The following is a 15,659-nucleotide window of genomic DNA, read 5'->3' as shown; positions in this document are numbered from 1 at the left end:
TTTTTTGGGGGGAAAAATTTGAAACATAATTTTGCACCACCTTAACTCTGCTTCTTTAGGTCTTTAAAAATACTACTTTCTAGGTATTCAATTAAAGCCTTGTTCAGTTCACCAAAAAAAAAAAAATTAAAGCCTTGTTCAAAGGAGTTTGAACAGTACTCGAATATTAAAAAATACATACTAAAGTCATAAGCCAATTAATTTACTATTTTCGTTCTTCATTCATTATCAATTGATTCTCGGTTGGATGCTCACATTCTAATATGGTATCAAGAGTTAAGTTATTCACACAGTAAATCCAATGACCTCATATACTCTCACATTATCCAATAAGACGAAAAAATACATCACACGTAATGCTAGTCTACTCGAAAAATATTCGCCTTACTTGAGAATTTCTCCTCTTAGAGGGGTTGCTCTAAATTGCTACTTCAACTATATAATGAGGACCAGGAGCAACTGATGTGAGAATATATTTAATTAGATTAAATTAATCGAGCACCAAAATGGACTGCAAAGTTGATACCAAAATGTCTACAAATTAGTCATTGATTATTTGGGGGCGGTGTTTAAGGTCAACAAATTTTTAATTGCATGGACCAACATGTTAGGAATTTTGAATTTAAACCTGACGACTTAAAAATACGGAGTATAAAGGAAATAAACAAAAGAAACGTATTACATATGTATGTACATTGTATTATACGCACCACGATGTGTACATGATGCTTATACATGGCAGGGGGGACGATTTAGTCGTAGCAAACAATAACTCACAATAGTTAAATTAAATTGATTTGAGTGTTAGGTTTGGAACTAGAGCTTTCTCATTAAGTTATTATTGAGACTTTTCTTGAGTTTACGAGTCGATCTTGACATACCACGCAGTTGTTTACTTTGAATATAGTCTGAATATTAAGATCGAATACTAGTTGATCTAGACATGCAACACCTGGTGATGACTATCAACAGGTTCAGTTTTGCAAATGAAGATTAGTGGAGATGCACGCAAACTGATTCGGACACTTCATGATACTTATTCATAAATATTAATATAGAAACTTGGAACTATAAACACAATGAATTGGACATTTTACATCAACGTATCCTACTCATAAACTTTTTCGACCCAAATTTTGAAAGTTGAACCATCTTTTTCTTTCCGTGTGTAAAAACTCATGTGCCAAAATCGAATAAAGAGGCGTGAGCATCTCCAATTCAAATGTAGCATCAAATAAATAAAAATTAATTAAACACAGGAGCCACAAGCTTATTGTTCTTGTAGTGTAACATCAACCATATATGTATATGAAGGCGTCAATGAATTGGGCCCCCAACAATATAGTAATGAATGGCCAACGGCCAAGCTTGAGTTTTGAAATGCATGCCATTCAAATTGCAATTCAATTGGAGAATATAAAATATAAAGCCATGGATATGCATGTGGTTTAGAAAAGAAACAAGGAACCACAGCGACTGATGTCAGAAAGGGATTATTTAAGCTACAAGGGCCAGGTGATCGTGTGACATTGACATCTCACTAGTATATTACAATTCAATTCAATCCCTTTCTTTTAGGTGGTGAGTGGTTAGCTTTTATCCTTTTGCTTGGAAACAAAACTCACTTGCAATTTCTTTCTCCTCATCCCCTTGAACTTTCAAGCAATTTAAGATTTTCTAAAGGAGATAGGGGAAGAAATCTTGTCTCATATGTAATTGTTCAAGTGAATTATATGAAAATTGAAGAAAGTTAGATTATCATGTTTAATCAGACCTTTTTTTGGATTAGATATTGATTTTCGCTTAATTATTGTGTGGTATCATTTGATAATTTTGTTCCCGTCTATCGAAAAAATACTTGAATTGTTTTTTAAAGAAGTACATAACATGTGCTTCTCCAAAAAGCGAAAATACTTTTAGCTTTTTAAAAAACACTCCTACGCAGACTCAATTTATTAGAATATGTGTTAAGTTTGAATTCTGCTTTTAATAACAAGGAAAAAACACAAGGCTTCACTACACGACATGGCGTCCTACACAACAAATTTTCTTGTCCACGAGCTCGCTCATGGTAAAGAAAAGAATCCTCAAAAGTAAAAGGTGAGTGACTCTGTCTGAGTGTACCAAACCAAGAGAGCTGGTGGTCGTCGTGGTTGATAGTCCATACGCGTGCCGCGTGCCCTCATTTCCAGACGAGTCACGTCACGTGAGCAAGAATAGGGACTGCATGAACAGTGAAAACATTGCTTGAAACTTCGTGGTTCTTTCTTACTTCACCATCAATCCAAGGGGTCTCTATGTATCCCGTCTAGTGTCGTCTTCTTTGATTTCTTATTGCCCTAATTTTGTCCATATCCCTTTTGTTTGGTCTACAAACAGCCCCACAAATTAAATATTGAGTCGCGCGCTAGCATTAATTGTTACACCGAGATAATTGTACTCAAAATATATTGCGAAATTCACTTGCATTAACAATTTAAATGCTCGTATCAACAATTGCATCAGCACAGTTTTAATTTTATATTATGAGGAATGTTAATAATCTTCTTTCTAACATTATTTTCTGGACCTTCTTTCTTCTCTTTATGACAAATGTCATTTTCCTTACACTTAAAACAATACCATTAATGCATCACACAATTTATTTTTTGTTTTCCAAGTTTACCCTTTTAAAATGTATTGGCTTTTATATTTCCTTCAATTTATTCAAATTTTGTTATAACTTCTTTAGCACATTGTTATAAAAAAAAAAAAAAAAAGGTCATATTTTTTAAAAATAAAAATAAAGTTTGTTTCATGACATTGTTGCCATCTTTATTTTGTTTTTAACAAAACACGTGTTCTCTTTGGAAAAATTAAAAATTTAAAAAAATTCAATTTTTTATTTTCTTATCTAATTTTTAACAAGGTGGTAAGAAATTTATAAATAAAAAATAAAAAAAATAGCTTGTTATTAAAAAAAAAATTATACATTTAATAAGGGTAAACTTGGAAAACAAAAACTAGTTTGTGCGATGCATTAATGACATTGTTTTTAGTGTAAGGAAAATGACACTTGTCGTGAGAAGAAGGGAAAAAATCCAAAAAAAAAAATTAGAAAGAAAGTTACTAGCACTCCCTTTATATTATATTGAATTGAAGTAATAAATTTTGGGTAGACGGTAATTTCTCTTTAAAACATGGAAATATGGGGTTTGTTTATCAATTATTGTATACCAAACATCTTGGTCACCAACTCAATGAAACCATTTTTGACCTAAATAAATAAATAAATAAAACCGCCACGTCAAGTAATGTGTATAGATAGACTTTTTGACAACTACTATGTCTTATTATTATATATGATTGCCCACCGTCCACATGTATATTTGGGATATTACAAGTGGCTCCTGCGCTCTACATTGGCCCCTTCGAAATTTGAAAATCAAGTGGTTAGTAAAAGGATTATTATATACATATAAACAAGCACTTCCTTTTCAAACCCATGTCCAATTTCAGAGGAAAGGTGAGGTCCATACTCAAAAGTTAACGCTAATGATACGATAATCAATTGACTATTGAGGCTCGTTTGTAAGTGCTTATGTCATAATCTAATGATATTTTTCTTCCCAATATTTAAAAGCTTTAAAATGTTAGATATAAAAAAGCATGGCCCATTATTCAAATAAGAGCTTGTTCCTTCTTAACAGGGCCCATTTTAGCAAAGGAAAAGAAAACAAGGTGCACAATGATCACTTGCACAAGAAAGGCCCACACCTTTCTTTTTTATTAACAATAGATGGTTAATGCTGAATTTGTGCTAAAAGCCATTTCATGTTTCCATCAAAATTTAAAGCAGCAAAGCCTAGAAAAAGAAAAAAGGTCTAGACTCTAGAGTAGAAATTGATCTAGTTTGGCCTCAAAAAGGAGAAAACATTACGGTAGTATGACCACGTGAGGCATGAGTTGATATCAGGACTTAGAAGTCGATATTCAAAGTGTTGTATAATAAAATTAAACTTCTATTTGTTTGAAATTTCATTAACACAATTTGAGGCACTATCAAGTTAAGGAAGCTTCAACCATTTCCTTTAAGCATCATGTAAATAATGAACTCAAAGCACAGCCACAATAATGCTTGGCACAATATTTTCCATACCGATCATAATACAATATACTCGGTCAAATTGTTAACGTATATATATTTTTCTACACAAATTGAAGTCCTATAAATATTCCTTTTTTGATTAACAATAAGCATGATCAGGATAGAAAGTAGATACTTTAGTTGTAACGCAAACAAAATAATATCATGAAGCATGAATCATGATATATGATCATTATTCATATATTTTCATGGCATGTACAGCCTGTTGCCACATTTGCACCTCCAAGCCTCCGGGTAATACTCTGTCGTCACCGGCGTCCCAGGCGGCACCGGCACGTGAACAGGCTTGCACGGGGTGCACCTGCCACACTTGGATGTGCACCGAGGCGGCGACGATCCAGGTCCACTCAAGTACCTCCTTGCCATGCTCAACGGAATGTTCAGCCTCTGCTCCCTCATATCGATCCTCCCCTCCATATAATTGCCACTTTGCTTCCCAAATTCCTGCACCAAATTAGAATTAATCTCCCAATAATTAGCAATTATGGAACAATTAACACCAACCCTTTTGCGCACACAGTTCTTTAATTATGTGCACTGACCACTGAGTGTGGTCACAATATCTCACATGTCATTGCAGCTTCATGAATGCTAACGTGCGCCTGGCCCCAAGAACAATTTGTTCACGGGAGTCATATAGAACATGGTTTGCAGGTTAGGCGCTGAGCACAGCAGGCGCAAGTTACCGAGATGCATTAGAATTTTCAGAAGAGGACAATAAACCAGAAGAAAAAAAAAAAAACTAAGTATTTTCTTCAAAGCTGTGTGCTAAATTGCGCCAGTGTGCAGTGTGCTTCTCATTAGCTGACTGAGCCTACTACCACTTGACCATTTTTCTGAGGATGGACCACAGCAAGAGGACCACTGCCCTCAGTGTGTGCTACTTATCACCCATCATGGTGGCTTGATCAAATGATAAAAAGATATATAGTCTCTATTTTGTTGTGTTTGTCTTTTGAATCTCATATGCAGTCTATATCAAACACAGATTGAGTCAAACTTGGTCAAGGTTAGAGACTTGTTATTGATGTGATTCATATGGGAAAAAGAAATGACATAAAGAAGCAAAAATGCTCATTAATTTTGAAAGTAAAAGATAAGATATATATATATATATATATAATGGACCAACCCACCTGAAAATATGTACCATCTTTGGCTTTCAAGGCACACCTGCTATCTGCATTTTAACACAGGTAGATAAATGTGTTAAATTTTAGAGAGACGTACGAGCGACTTATTAAATGATATTAGCTAGACAGAATAGTGATAACTGAAAGTAGGAGAAATTGAAGTGGGAAATTTGATTGTTTACCTGGACATGTATTTGAGCTGATGGTGGTGAATAGGGCAGAAATTGAGAGTAAGAAGAAAAGACAGGGCTTGCTGATCATAAGCCTTAGTCTGTGCAGTCTCTTCAACTCCATGAACAACAAGAGGGAAGCTCAGAAAACCCACCAATGGCACAAGAACACAACCTTTTTCTGATATTAACTGAGCTCTAGCAAGCTCTCTTTTTTCTCTCTGAACCCTTTTTTGAGATTAACTAGGTTTCCATGTTGCAACTGTCATCTCAGCTCTTAAAGACTCTCCTTTTCAACTAACTCTCTCTCTCTCTCTCTCCCTCTCTGTTCTGTGAGTGGGGTGGTTGTAGAGTTGGAAAAAGTAGGGATGGTATATTTAACCAGATGGAATTGTGTGACAGAGAAAAGTGTTACTGAGAGAGAGAGAGAGAGAGAGAGAGAGAGAGAGAGAGAGAGAGAGAGAGAGAAGGAGAAAAACTGAAAAAGAAAGGTGAATCTATGAGGATTGTCTCTTCCTAAGCTTTGCCATGTTTGGTTCTTTGATTCTCTTGCAGGCTTTCTCTACTGTCTTTCTACAATTACAAAACCCAGAAATGCAAAAACAACTGCTGCTCTGCTACCTCCTCTGCACTCACTTTTCCACACTCCACACTCTTCCCCTCTGTTTTTTTCCCCAACCTCCTCTCACACCCCCACCTTTGTTTAACTGTATCTTCCTTGTTTTTTTTTTTTTTTTTATACTTCTGCCTCATCCTTTTTTATTTCTTTAATCCTTAATGTCTTGTATAAAAAATTCCTTTTTCTTATAATTAATATTACCAAAATATCTTACTGCATTAACAAATAACATGTCTCTCCTAATTAAGTCATCTCAATCATCATTTTAGGTTTCACTCATGGGTGCAATGATGTTTAAACAATGAGGAAGGTACATCAATCTTCCGTACAAATTCACATATATTACATTGTGATTAATCAACACTCTAAAAGAGAAAGGTAAACTCGTTAATCTCACGGTACAACCGCGTTCCCATATCAAATTCGTAGTTTAGAAAAATCCCAATGGGGCATGCATCATGTTTAGAAGTGGTTAACATAAAGAACTTGGTAATTAGGCACCTCTTTTTTCTTTTTGTTGTATATTTGTAAGTTGGCAACTTATAGAAATTGTTGCAGCATTATTATGCACACCAACCATCTTTCAGGGCTTGGATGCCTCTGTTTAAAAACCCCAACCCTTTTCACCCAGTTTGCTTTGGACTTTTGGGAAAAACAAAAAGTACATACTGTCCTGTAACATGTAGCAGTGGACTTGAAAGACTTCCATGAAACGTTGTGCTATATCCAACTAATAACGTTATGATACGGGTGATAACATTTTCACGTGGCATAACATTATTAGTGCTATCCTCCTCGATGTAACTAAGTATTTTCTCCTGGGGATGAGAAAGGAAGGCATTTGCCATTTGGTCTATGATGAGATTAATGAGAGATTGCCTGGTTACTGTTTAGCATCTAATCAAAGCTTCAGTGATGAAACATCCCAAGCCGTTAATCTGTGACACTTCTGGCAACAAAAGGATGGGATGGGATGGGATTGTCTTGGCTTACTGAATCTGATCAAAATTGGCTGGCCACTGGACCCTCCCCTAATAATCAACGAAACCTGTAGATTCCAAAGGCAAAGCAGGTGTGGACAAATTGTCCAAACAAACAAGCATGAAAATGGTGAACGTTTGGTGATGGGTTTTGGTAAGTGCCACCATGTAGGACAGTATATAATTCACAGTTTACTTGTTCTTCTTTCACATGGTTTTCTAACTTTCTACACGTCTCTGATTCAATTCATGGTTTCAGAATGTCTTTTCTGATGTCCTCTCCTCTCCCTGGCTAAATTTCCCAGAATGAATAAATTAACCTAAAAAAATTATTGGCTTTGAATGCATAAGATCATTTAGAAGACAGAATTAATGGCAAACTTTCCCATCAAGTACAATACTTGAAAAAGAAAGAGCATGAATTTCAAACATAATAAGATAAAAGATATCTGAGGAAAAGTTCTTTTGCTTATCCATGATCCCATGAGACATTATAAAAGTGATCAGCACTGCAGCATTACAAAGTTAAGCTTATAAGGAAAAAAAAGAAGTTAAATTTGCTATTTGGAAGCTAAATCTCTTATCTTTCTCATGGAATTAATGATGGAATAAGCATATGTTCTCTTTGGGGAGAGAGTGAAATGACAGACCCGTGTTTTCCTTTTTCCTAACATGAATTGCCAAAAGACAACGACATAGACCATGGACAAATTATTCAATATATATATAACCTTATCTGCAGCCACTCTTACCAAACTAACCTTCCATTCTGCAGACGTTAACATTTCAAATAGATGGCTAGACCACTTGGCTCTTTGCTTTGGAAGTAGCCATTTCCAGTTACCTATGCATGACAGTTTGACATACATATAGAATTTCCTTTCGTTTATAATGGGTTATTTTTGCATATATATCAACCCGTGACTTACAGGAATGAGAAATCGAATTTTGAAGTGGATTCTTGTGCCATGAAGTAAAGACACTCAAAAACCATGTAGAACAACACATGTTTTAACTTTATTACTCTTATTGTCCCTAGCAATGAATAAGCTGTTTGGTGCAATCGTGGGCATTGGTCAATGCAGATGTGGAGAGAAGAGGGAAATTAACTTATTAAGCCTCTCTGCAAAATTGCAAACCTGCTCTTGTTTCCATGCTTTTGTTTCTGTTCTGTAGGCCTCTGATGCCCTTTGCTTTCTTAGGCTTCCTCTTTGTTAGTAGAAACCAAGTCCAACAGTCATTGTCTCACATATATATATGTGTATGAATATAATCCCACTTAGTCAAATGTGAATATAAATTTCAAACTTGAATTAAATTGGCCTTTGTCCCACCACAGCTTTGGCGTTTGATTGATAGAGAGAGATGAGAAATGTATAGGTTAAATGTGTGGGCAAACAATCCTCTCCTGTCCTGACAGACCCTCTGCATTTCACATTTCTTTGAACAAAGCTGACAGCACTATTGTGTGATTTTGACATATGGGACTCACTTTGAGCTTATTAATATCATACAATTTTTTTTTTCTTGAGGGCTTTCTTCTTGTAAAAGGACACTTTAGCGGCTATTAGATCTTTGGTCAGGATTTAATCCCTCTTGTGTGGTATACATCAATACACATAGAATTTTGCTAGATTTCATCAAATCTGAATGGTGTCATACTAATACATACTTTAATAAATGGTTGGTGCCCATGGTAGGGCATTGAATTCTTAGAAAGAGCTATGCTTGTGAACAGTCTTTCGTATAGGAGTGAGCTACTCTTAGTTGTGAATACATATATAAGACTTATTATTATACTGAACATCAAAAAAATCATGAGCGACTGCTCTTAGTACTTCTCTCTTGAAGAATACTGAACAACAAATCGAACCTTTAAATTAAAGGAGGATATTCTCACTCCCTCAATGCAATGACTCCAATACATGTAGTGTAGAAGTGCAAATAATATCTCAATTTTCATATTTTATTTGTAGCTCTCCATCCAACATTACAAGGATTTCGTATTTCTTTTTCTTGAAGGTGTTGTGTCTCCATTTTGTCCAACCGGGTTCATGATCTTAGATTTAAAGAGGCCTACCATATCTTGTTCATTAGAAAATAGGACCACAAAGAGGTCTACCAAAACATAACTCATTGTCTTATCACAGACAAGAACCCACCAAGCTAAATTGAGTATATTTCAAACTTGTTATTTGACCATGCAGTTGATACTTGTACTATTCCGGAAGAGTGCAAATAACACTCCCATAGTAACAAATATTATTTCTACTTCTTTGGTCGAGTGCAAGAATACAAGCAAAGAGAGCGCTTAACACTTCATTTTTCATAAAAAATTAAGAATCAAAATCGAAATTGCAAACGGAATGTTATTCACACTATCTACTATCTATCTTATGATTTTGTATTGTTAATAATGTACCAAGACTAAGAGCTATTAACTAATTAAGAGTTCCATATGTGAAAACAGGAAGAAGAAAAAAAAAGAGAAGTGAAGGAGATGACTAGGATAGGAGGAATGCAGGTGGGAGAGAATAAAGACGGCCCCTCCACCCTTCTTCTTCCTCATTTTTATATCGTTTTCATGAGCCTGGCTTCATGCAAACTCTCTCAATATTTAATGCTTTGAAGTTTTGGAGTTTGCTTGCATCTCTCTCCTACTTTCTAACATTGTACTCACTTCTTGTCCCTTTTAGGCATACATTTACCAAACACATCCATTCAGCTCAGATTCTTCACGTGATCATGCATTTTAAGTTTAACCCATCTCGACAACAAGGCAAACTTCTCTTCTAAGTTCTAGTTACACTTTCCACTTTACAGTTTCTAAAACTAGCCCTTCATCCTATCAAAATTTGGTTTTCCTGCTAAGAGGCCTTGCCCTAAAAGCCTTTCGAAAAATCATATGCGTTACGGGTGTGAAAATAACTGCCCTAAAAGCCTTTCGAAAAATCATATGCGTTACGGGTGTGAAAATAACTCATAAGCTTGAACTTTGATCCTAAATTAGGGGTATGAATTCAAACTTATCAAACTCAAACAAATTTGAATTTGCAGTATTGTAGACAATATTGAATTTAACAATATAGTTTACGGACGGATGATCATTTAGTTTAGTAACATTCTTAACTTTGTTGAAAAAAAAATAATGGTAAAAAGCTAAACGGGAAATCCGACTATAAGCCCAAAACCTGAGTATGAACCCAATATCACTCATTCCAGATCACCTTGTTGGTGAGCAGCACACTGAGCAGTTTGCTTTCCACACAGGTCCAGCTCAAACGACGTCGTCGCTTATTCAATTTTGATAAACGGCTGCGATTGAATCTGGAAATCCAAAGCAGCAGAAAATTGTCACCGCGTCATTGGGTTGCGTAACGCTCTGAGCCTCTGACACAGAAGTTAAAAGAAACTCGCGTGCGGTCCCTAATTCTTATAACTTTTTGGTAACTACGTGCGCCCCTTTCTCTAAAAATCTAAAAATAAAAAAAGCAGAAATATTTTTTGAAAAAAAAAAATAGAGAGAGAGAGAGAGAGAGAGAGAGAGAGAGGAAGAATTTCAAAATGGTGGCAGGCAGAGCAGGAGGGTTCTTCAGAAACACAAACAGTAAAGATTCCCAGTTGGGTTTAGCTCCTTTTCCCATAAAATAAAAAAATATTATTTTAAAAAAAATCACTAAACTTTGAACCTCGCATCACATTTTTCCAAACACCGCGTATATGTGATTTGCAGTATGAATGCTTTGCTTAAAATATGATTTTATGGCATCTACTGCTGCTGCACCAAACGAAACCCCCTTCAAGCCTCAACCCATTTGCTCAGACTGGACACTGGAGACCAACAACACGATATAGCTCTTGAAACGCCGTCGTTTAGTTCCTTCACTTGCTGGTTTGTAAGTTTTCGTTTTGTGAATCCCAAATGCTGTTGTTGTTGTTGTGCATGTACTCTGCTACTGCTGCTGCTCTAGAATCGCTTCTCTTGCTGTCTGGCTTTTGGGTTTTGTAAAAGTTTGCTCCTTTTTGAGTTTTGTCCTCTGCCCTTTTTTGTATTTTCTGTGCTTTGCTGGTGCTCAAGTTCTACATGGTTGGCTTTGTCCTTGTTGAAATTTTGGTCTCTGTTTCTTGTTTGATTTTGGGTCTTTGATCCTCAAAAGGGCTTTGCATTATTTTGGGGTTTTTGGTGTATATAATACTAGTGCAACTGTGCTAGTGTTATATTAGTGGGCTGTTTCTTAGCCGGGTTTCTTGGATTTGCTACGCCCATTTTGAGACAAGTTATATCATATTGGGATTTTTTTTATGCTGTGGAAGCAAAAGTGCTGTTAGTGCCATTGGTATTTAGATCTGCAGTATCAGTTCTCAGTGTTTTGACCTTTTTTAGGAAGAAGGAATGGAGTTTGCTACTCCCAAACCCCTTAAACCCTCCTCAAACATATCTGATATTGTCTCCAAGTTTGCCAAAGTTTGCAAGTTGAGATCCATTGGTGTGTTTACCTCTGACAACCAAGATCACCATCACCAGCATCCCAACAACCCCAACAACCTTAGTGCCCCTTTTGGTGAAGATGGAAGTGATGTGACCGAGGATACAGAGCGTGATGGCGTAAAAATCCATCCCCAGCCCATGGAAGTTACGAGAACAAGCAGTATGTGTGGGGATGCCGAGTTATCCAAGTTGTTTGACATTGTGTCAGCTCTGAAATTAGCTTATATCCAGCTTCAGGAAGCTCATGTACCCTATAACCCGAAAAAGATTGTAGCTGCAGATGGACATTTTATGGCTGAGCTTGAATCTCTCTGCCAGATTAAGCGTGTGTATAAGGAGACGCAATGTGTGAAGCCCAAGTCTGATTCATCTCATTCTGCAATCCTGAGGAAGAAGGTTGAACTGAATGAGAAGCTGCTGGAAGAGTTGAAGTTTCAAACGGAAGTTAAGAACTCTGATATAATCTGCCTGCAACAAGAGCTCAGAGATTTGGACTTGATGAATGTGACATTGGCTGAGAATGTAAGGCAGATAAGTTTGCAAAGGAAGAATGCACGGGTTTTGAACATTACTACATTTCAGGATGCTTACAGAGCTGCGTCAAAATCCATTCATGATTTTGCAAAGCCTTTAATTAGCTTGATGAAAGCTTCAGGCTGGGATTTGGATCTTGCGGCAAAGGCAGTGGAAGTGGAAGCTGCATATTCAAAAAGGTCCCACAAGAAGTACGCATTTGAAGCCTACATTGCAAGGAGAATGTTTTATGGGATGTCATTGAAAGCTTATAATGTGGATGGTATTATGAGATATGATGACCCAATGGATGCCCTGATAGAGAACCCAGATTCAGATTTTGCCAGATTCTGCGGAGAAAAGTATCTACTAGTTGTTCATCCAATGATGGAATCATGGTTTTTTGGGCATCTGGATCACAGGACACTTGTATTGAGTGGCAAGCATCCAAGGACTTCATTCTATCAAATATTTGCAAGAATGGCAATGCGGGTTTGGGTTTTACATGGCATTGCACCTTCAATAGATTCTGAAGCAAAAATATTTGCTGTTAAAAGAGGAAGCAAATTCTCAGATGCTTATATGGAATCTGTGGAGGAAGATGGCAAAGGTGCAGCTGTCTTGGATGAAGGACAAGTCGAGTTTATGGTCATGCCTGGATTTAGAATTGGAGAGACAATTGTGAGGTCTCGCGTGTATGTTTCAAAACCAAAAATGTAATCGTCCCTTGGTAATGTTTACAGTTCACTGACCAACTGGTCATTCAGCTGAACCTAACTTTTGTTATGAAATGTTAATAGTTAGTTCAACTTAGCCGAGAGCAATTGTGGGAGTTTTCCAAACTACAGCTGGTAGAGTTAAAACGATTTAACTCTCAAATCTGAGTTTGTAATATCCAGTTTTCAAGTTTTGACATATCTATATGGATATGGTAGACTGCAAGAATCTGGTTAATCACTTTCTAAACTGTAAATAGACATCTATATGGATATTGTTCTTTATTTCCATGTGTTTTTTTATTTCTTTCCGGAATTTAATCATAGCCGCTTTCTTCAACTTTGGGAATGCATTGCTTGTTTCTTGATTCATTTGCAGAACTTTTAATGATGATTGCTTTGGAGTACAATACAATTTAATCAGATTGTGCATTGAATTCTTTTGGATTTTGTTTGTACCACCTGCAAATGAAATCAATATTTTGCTTTTCTGAAATGGTATCCTTGAGAGTATTTGGTGCCTTGGTGAAGAATGAATAAGCATGATAAAATGAATCATTTCCGCATTTACATGCCATATTACAAAAAAATTATGCCTTTAAAAGAAAGAATTTGAATATTGAAGAATCACTATGAACTTTCATCACTGCTGGTGGAAAACAAGTCCTTGCACAGCTCTCCGTAGAATCTACCAACCAAATCAATGAAAACAGGGCTTTTCAGGTTTTTCCAGCAGTAGAGAAGCTCTTCCACATCCATTAAGTCCCTCACTTTCCCTTCATCAATAATCATCTCCACCAAATAGTTCTCAAAACTCCTGCATGCATCTTGCACCTCTTCATGACCCGAAGCCACCGGTTCTCCAGCCATAGCCTTCAAATAAGCCGGTGTAATGGGTGATGAATAATGCCTTCCATCACCCCCTTTTTCAGAGAAGCTCTTGAGCGCTGCTAGTCTGTCCATCCCTTTCGGCTTCTGGGTTGAACGGAAAGCTGACAGGAACCCCGTTATCCGATTCTTCTTCGGAGCCTTTTGAGCCTTTTCAACTTTGGTGTAATGAGGACGAGAGTGAAGGGCTCTTATAAAGAATGGTTTTTTGAGTTTGAATCTGAAAATTTGTAACAAGTTTCTGCATGGTTTGAGTAGCTTGGATCTTAAGGCAATTGGTGCCTTCAACCTCATCTCTAATGATTGGAAGCAGAGTGAGATTGAAGGGATGGTGATTCTGTTGCCTTTTTGTTGCTTGTTTTGGGAGCACAGCACAAGTGGTGTGTGCTTTTGCTTTTGAGAAAATCTCTGTTGTAACAACAGTTGGTGTAACAAAAGGAGAGAGGGTTTGTGTTTTTGTTTTTGCTTGGTGGATTTACATAGAGAAGATGGAGGGAGACGTTGTGCTTTGTTCGTTGGGTGCTAATATTAATATTAATACTAAAAATTAATATTAATGGGGTTCACGTATTGGAAGTCAAGTAAGTGGCAAACCATGGAATGAAGTAAACCTCTCTCTCCTCTTGTTTTTTTATTATAGAAAAGTCCTAATTTTCAGACTGGGTGTCATTAGCTGCGTTAACGCGGCTTTTGGACCTCTCTCCTCAAAAAAGGGTGTTGAGAAATTTAAAAAACATCTCCACCAATGTGCTCTAATGTCATCCTTCCTGTATTTTAGGAAATCTTATTGATTGTATAGCCTATATCCAATATAAAATGCATCTCCCACAATGTTTTCTATTGTAGTTAACCAACAATGTTTTTTTAAAATCATAATTCATAAAATAGAACAAAACACATCCTTAAGGTGTTCTTGCAATCATGCCTTTAAATTCCCGTTTGGCATTGCTTATTTGGGGCCATAAGTTATTATTTTGAAATAAGGACCAAGGTATTAACTTTATATTTTTCTTAAGTTTGAATACTAGTGTTATTAGAGATTAAACTTATCCAACATATAATGTAATTAAAAAAAAAAAAATAGAGCTTAACCTTTAAAACATCTTTTCAAACCCAAAAAAAATAATAATAATAATAATAATTTACCTAAAAAAGAGAAAAGAGCTCATTTTGAAGTAATTTCCTTGTCGTGTTTATTATTAGAATACCAACATGACTGTATAATAGTTTCAAAGAAAATACACGGACAGAACAGCCTAAATGAATATTTAAACAGTATGCCGCACGGCTATACTTTTTAAATATATTCGAATATTTAAAGAGTATAGCCGCTCGGCTATACTCTTATACGACACGTTTACTTCACCAACGACAACGATGAAAAGTACCTTAGACGACATGTTTACCTTACCAACGACAACGACAATATATTTATGCGGCTATACCTTTGAATATTCGAATGCTTACTCACCACATATAGCCGCGCGGCTATACTGCATTCCTCCCTCTGCCAACTCCACCAATTCAAGCTCAAGATCGCTCACTCTGGTCTTGAAGCTTGATTTTTTCTTGAATTTTTTACCCATGATTTTCTTCTTAGCTTTCAGCTGAAATCAGTAGTCTTTTATAACAAGTTGTTTCTATGTCCATGTTTTCACTATGTTCAGTGCTTTAATAGTTGCAGTTCAGAAGAAGAAGCCGTTTCTAAAAGAAGGGAGCTTTCCAAAGAGAGTGCAGATGACGAGGAGGCTAATGCGAACTCTTGGGACGCTAATGGTATCGCTTTTAGATTTACTTCGTATGCAATTAGATGCCGAGCTTCTGTTTTGTGACATCACTTGTTTGTAATCATGATGGCAATGACAGATCATCTTCAAAATGGTCCTCCTTTGTCTCCTGCGAAGATGGATGGGGAAGGAGACACAAGTCCTCTTCTTTCGCTGGTTAAGCTGACAAAGAGTGGTTTGCTTCTATTTACCTTCCCCAAAAGCACTTCTCGTGACG

At 36.4% G+C, this 15,659-nt stretch overlaps 3 protein-coding genes across 4 annotated transcripts; 1 reads left to right on the top strand and 2 right to left on the bottom strand.

The window, feature by feature from the left end:
* Positions 1 to 4,154: 4,154 nt before the first annotated feature.
* LOC117631927 (EPIDERMAL PATTERNING FACTOR-like protein 6) lies at positions 4,155 to 6,137 on the bottom strand. Its single transcript, XM_034365267.1, has 3 exons — positions 5,463 to 6,137; positions 5,284 to 5,327; positions 4,155 to 4,591 (listed from the first exon to the last, which is right to left on the bottom strand). Exons 1-3 carry the CDS (start codon positions 5,572 to 5,574, stop codon positions 4,334 to 4,336), a joined length of 414 nt encoding a protein of 137 aa, XP_034221158.1. The 5' UTR covers positions 5,575 to 6,137; the 3' UTR covers positions 4,155 to 4,333.
* A 4,444-nt stretch (positions 6,138 to 10,581) lies between these two features.
* LOC117629700 (protein GRAVITROPIC IN THE LIGHT 1) lies at positions 10,582 to 13,058 on the top strand. Of its 2 annotated transcripts, none has more exons than XM_034362267.1 (2): positions 10,582 to 10,945; positions 11,434 to 13,058. In XM_034362267.1, exon 2 carries the CDS (start codon positions 11,443 to 11,445, stop codon positions 12,769 to 12,771), a length of 1,329 nt encoding a protein of 442 aa, XP_034218158.1. In that variant the 5' UTR covers positions 10,582 to 10,945; positions 11,434 to 11,442; the 3' UTR covers positions 12,772 to 13,058. The 2 variants fall into 2 exon arrangements, with proteins under 2 accessions (XP_034218158.1, XP_034218159.1); XM_034362268.1 differs by having other exon boundaries at positions 10,608 to 10,941.
* Positions 13,059 to 13,335: 277 nt separating this feature from the next.
* On the bottom strand, positions 13,336 to 13,949 carry LOC117632607 (transcription repressor OFP17). Its single transcript, XM_034366137.1, has one exon. It carries the CDS (start codon positions 13,947 to 13,949, stop codon positions 13,398 to 13,400), a length of 552 nt encoding a protein of 183 aa, XP_034222028.1. The 3' UTR covers positions 13,336 to 13,397.
* Positions 13,950 to 15,659: the final 1,710 nt, after the last annotated feature.

This window comes from Prunus dulcis, chromosome 6 (genome assembly GCF_902201215.1).
Source record: "Prunus dulcis chromosome 6, ALMONDv2, whole genome shotgun sequence".
Lineage (NCBI taxonomy): Eukaryota > Viridiplantae > Streptophyta > Magnoliopsida > Rosales > Rosaceae > Prunus > Prunus dulcis.
This window is presented reverse-complemented; position numbering and strand designations above follow the sequence as displayed.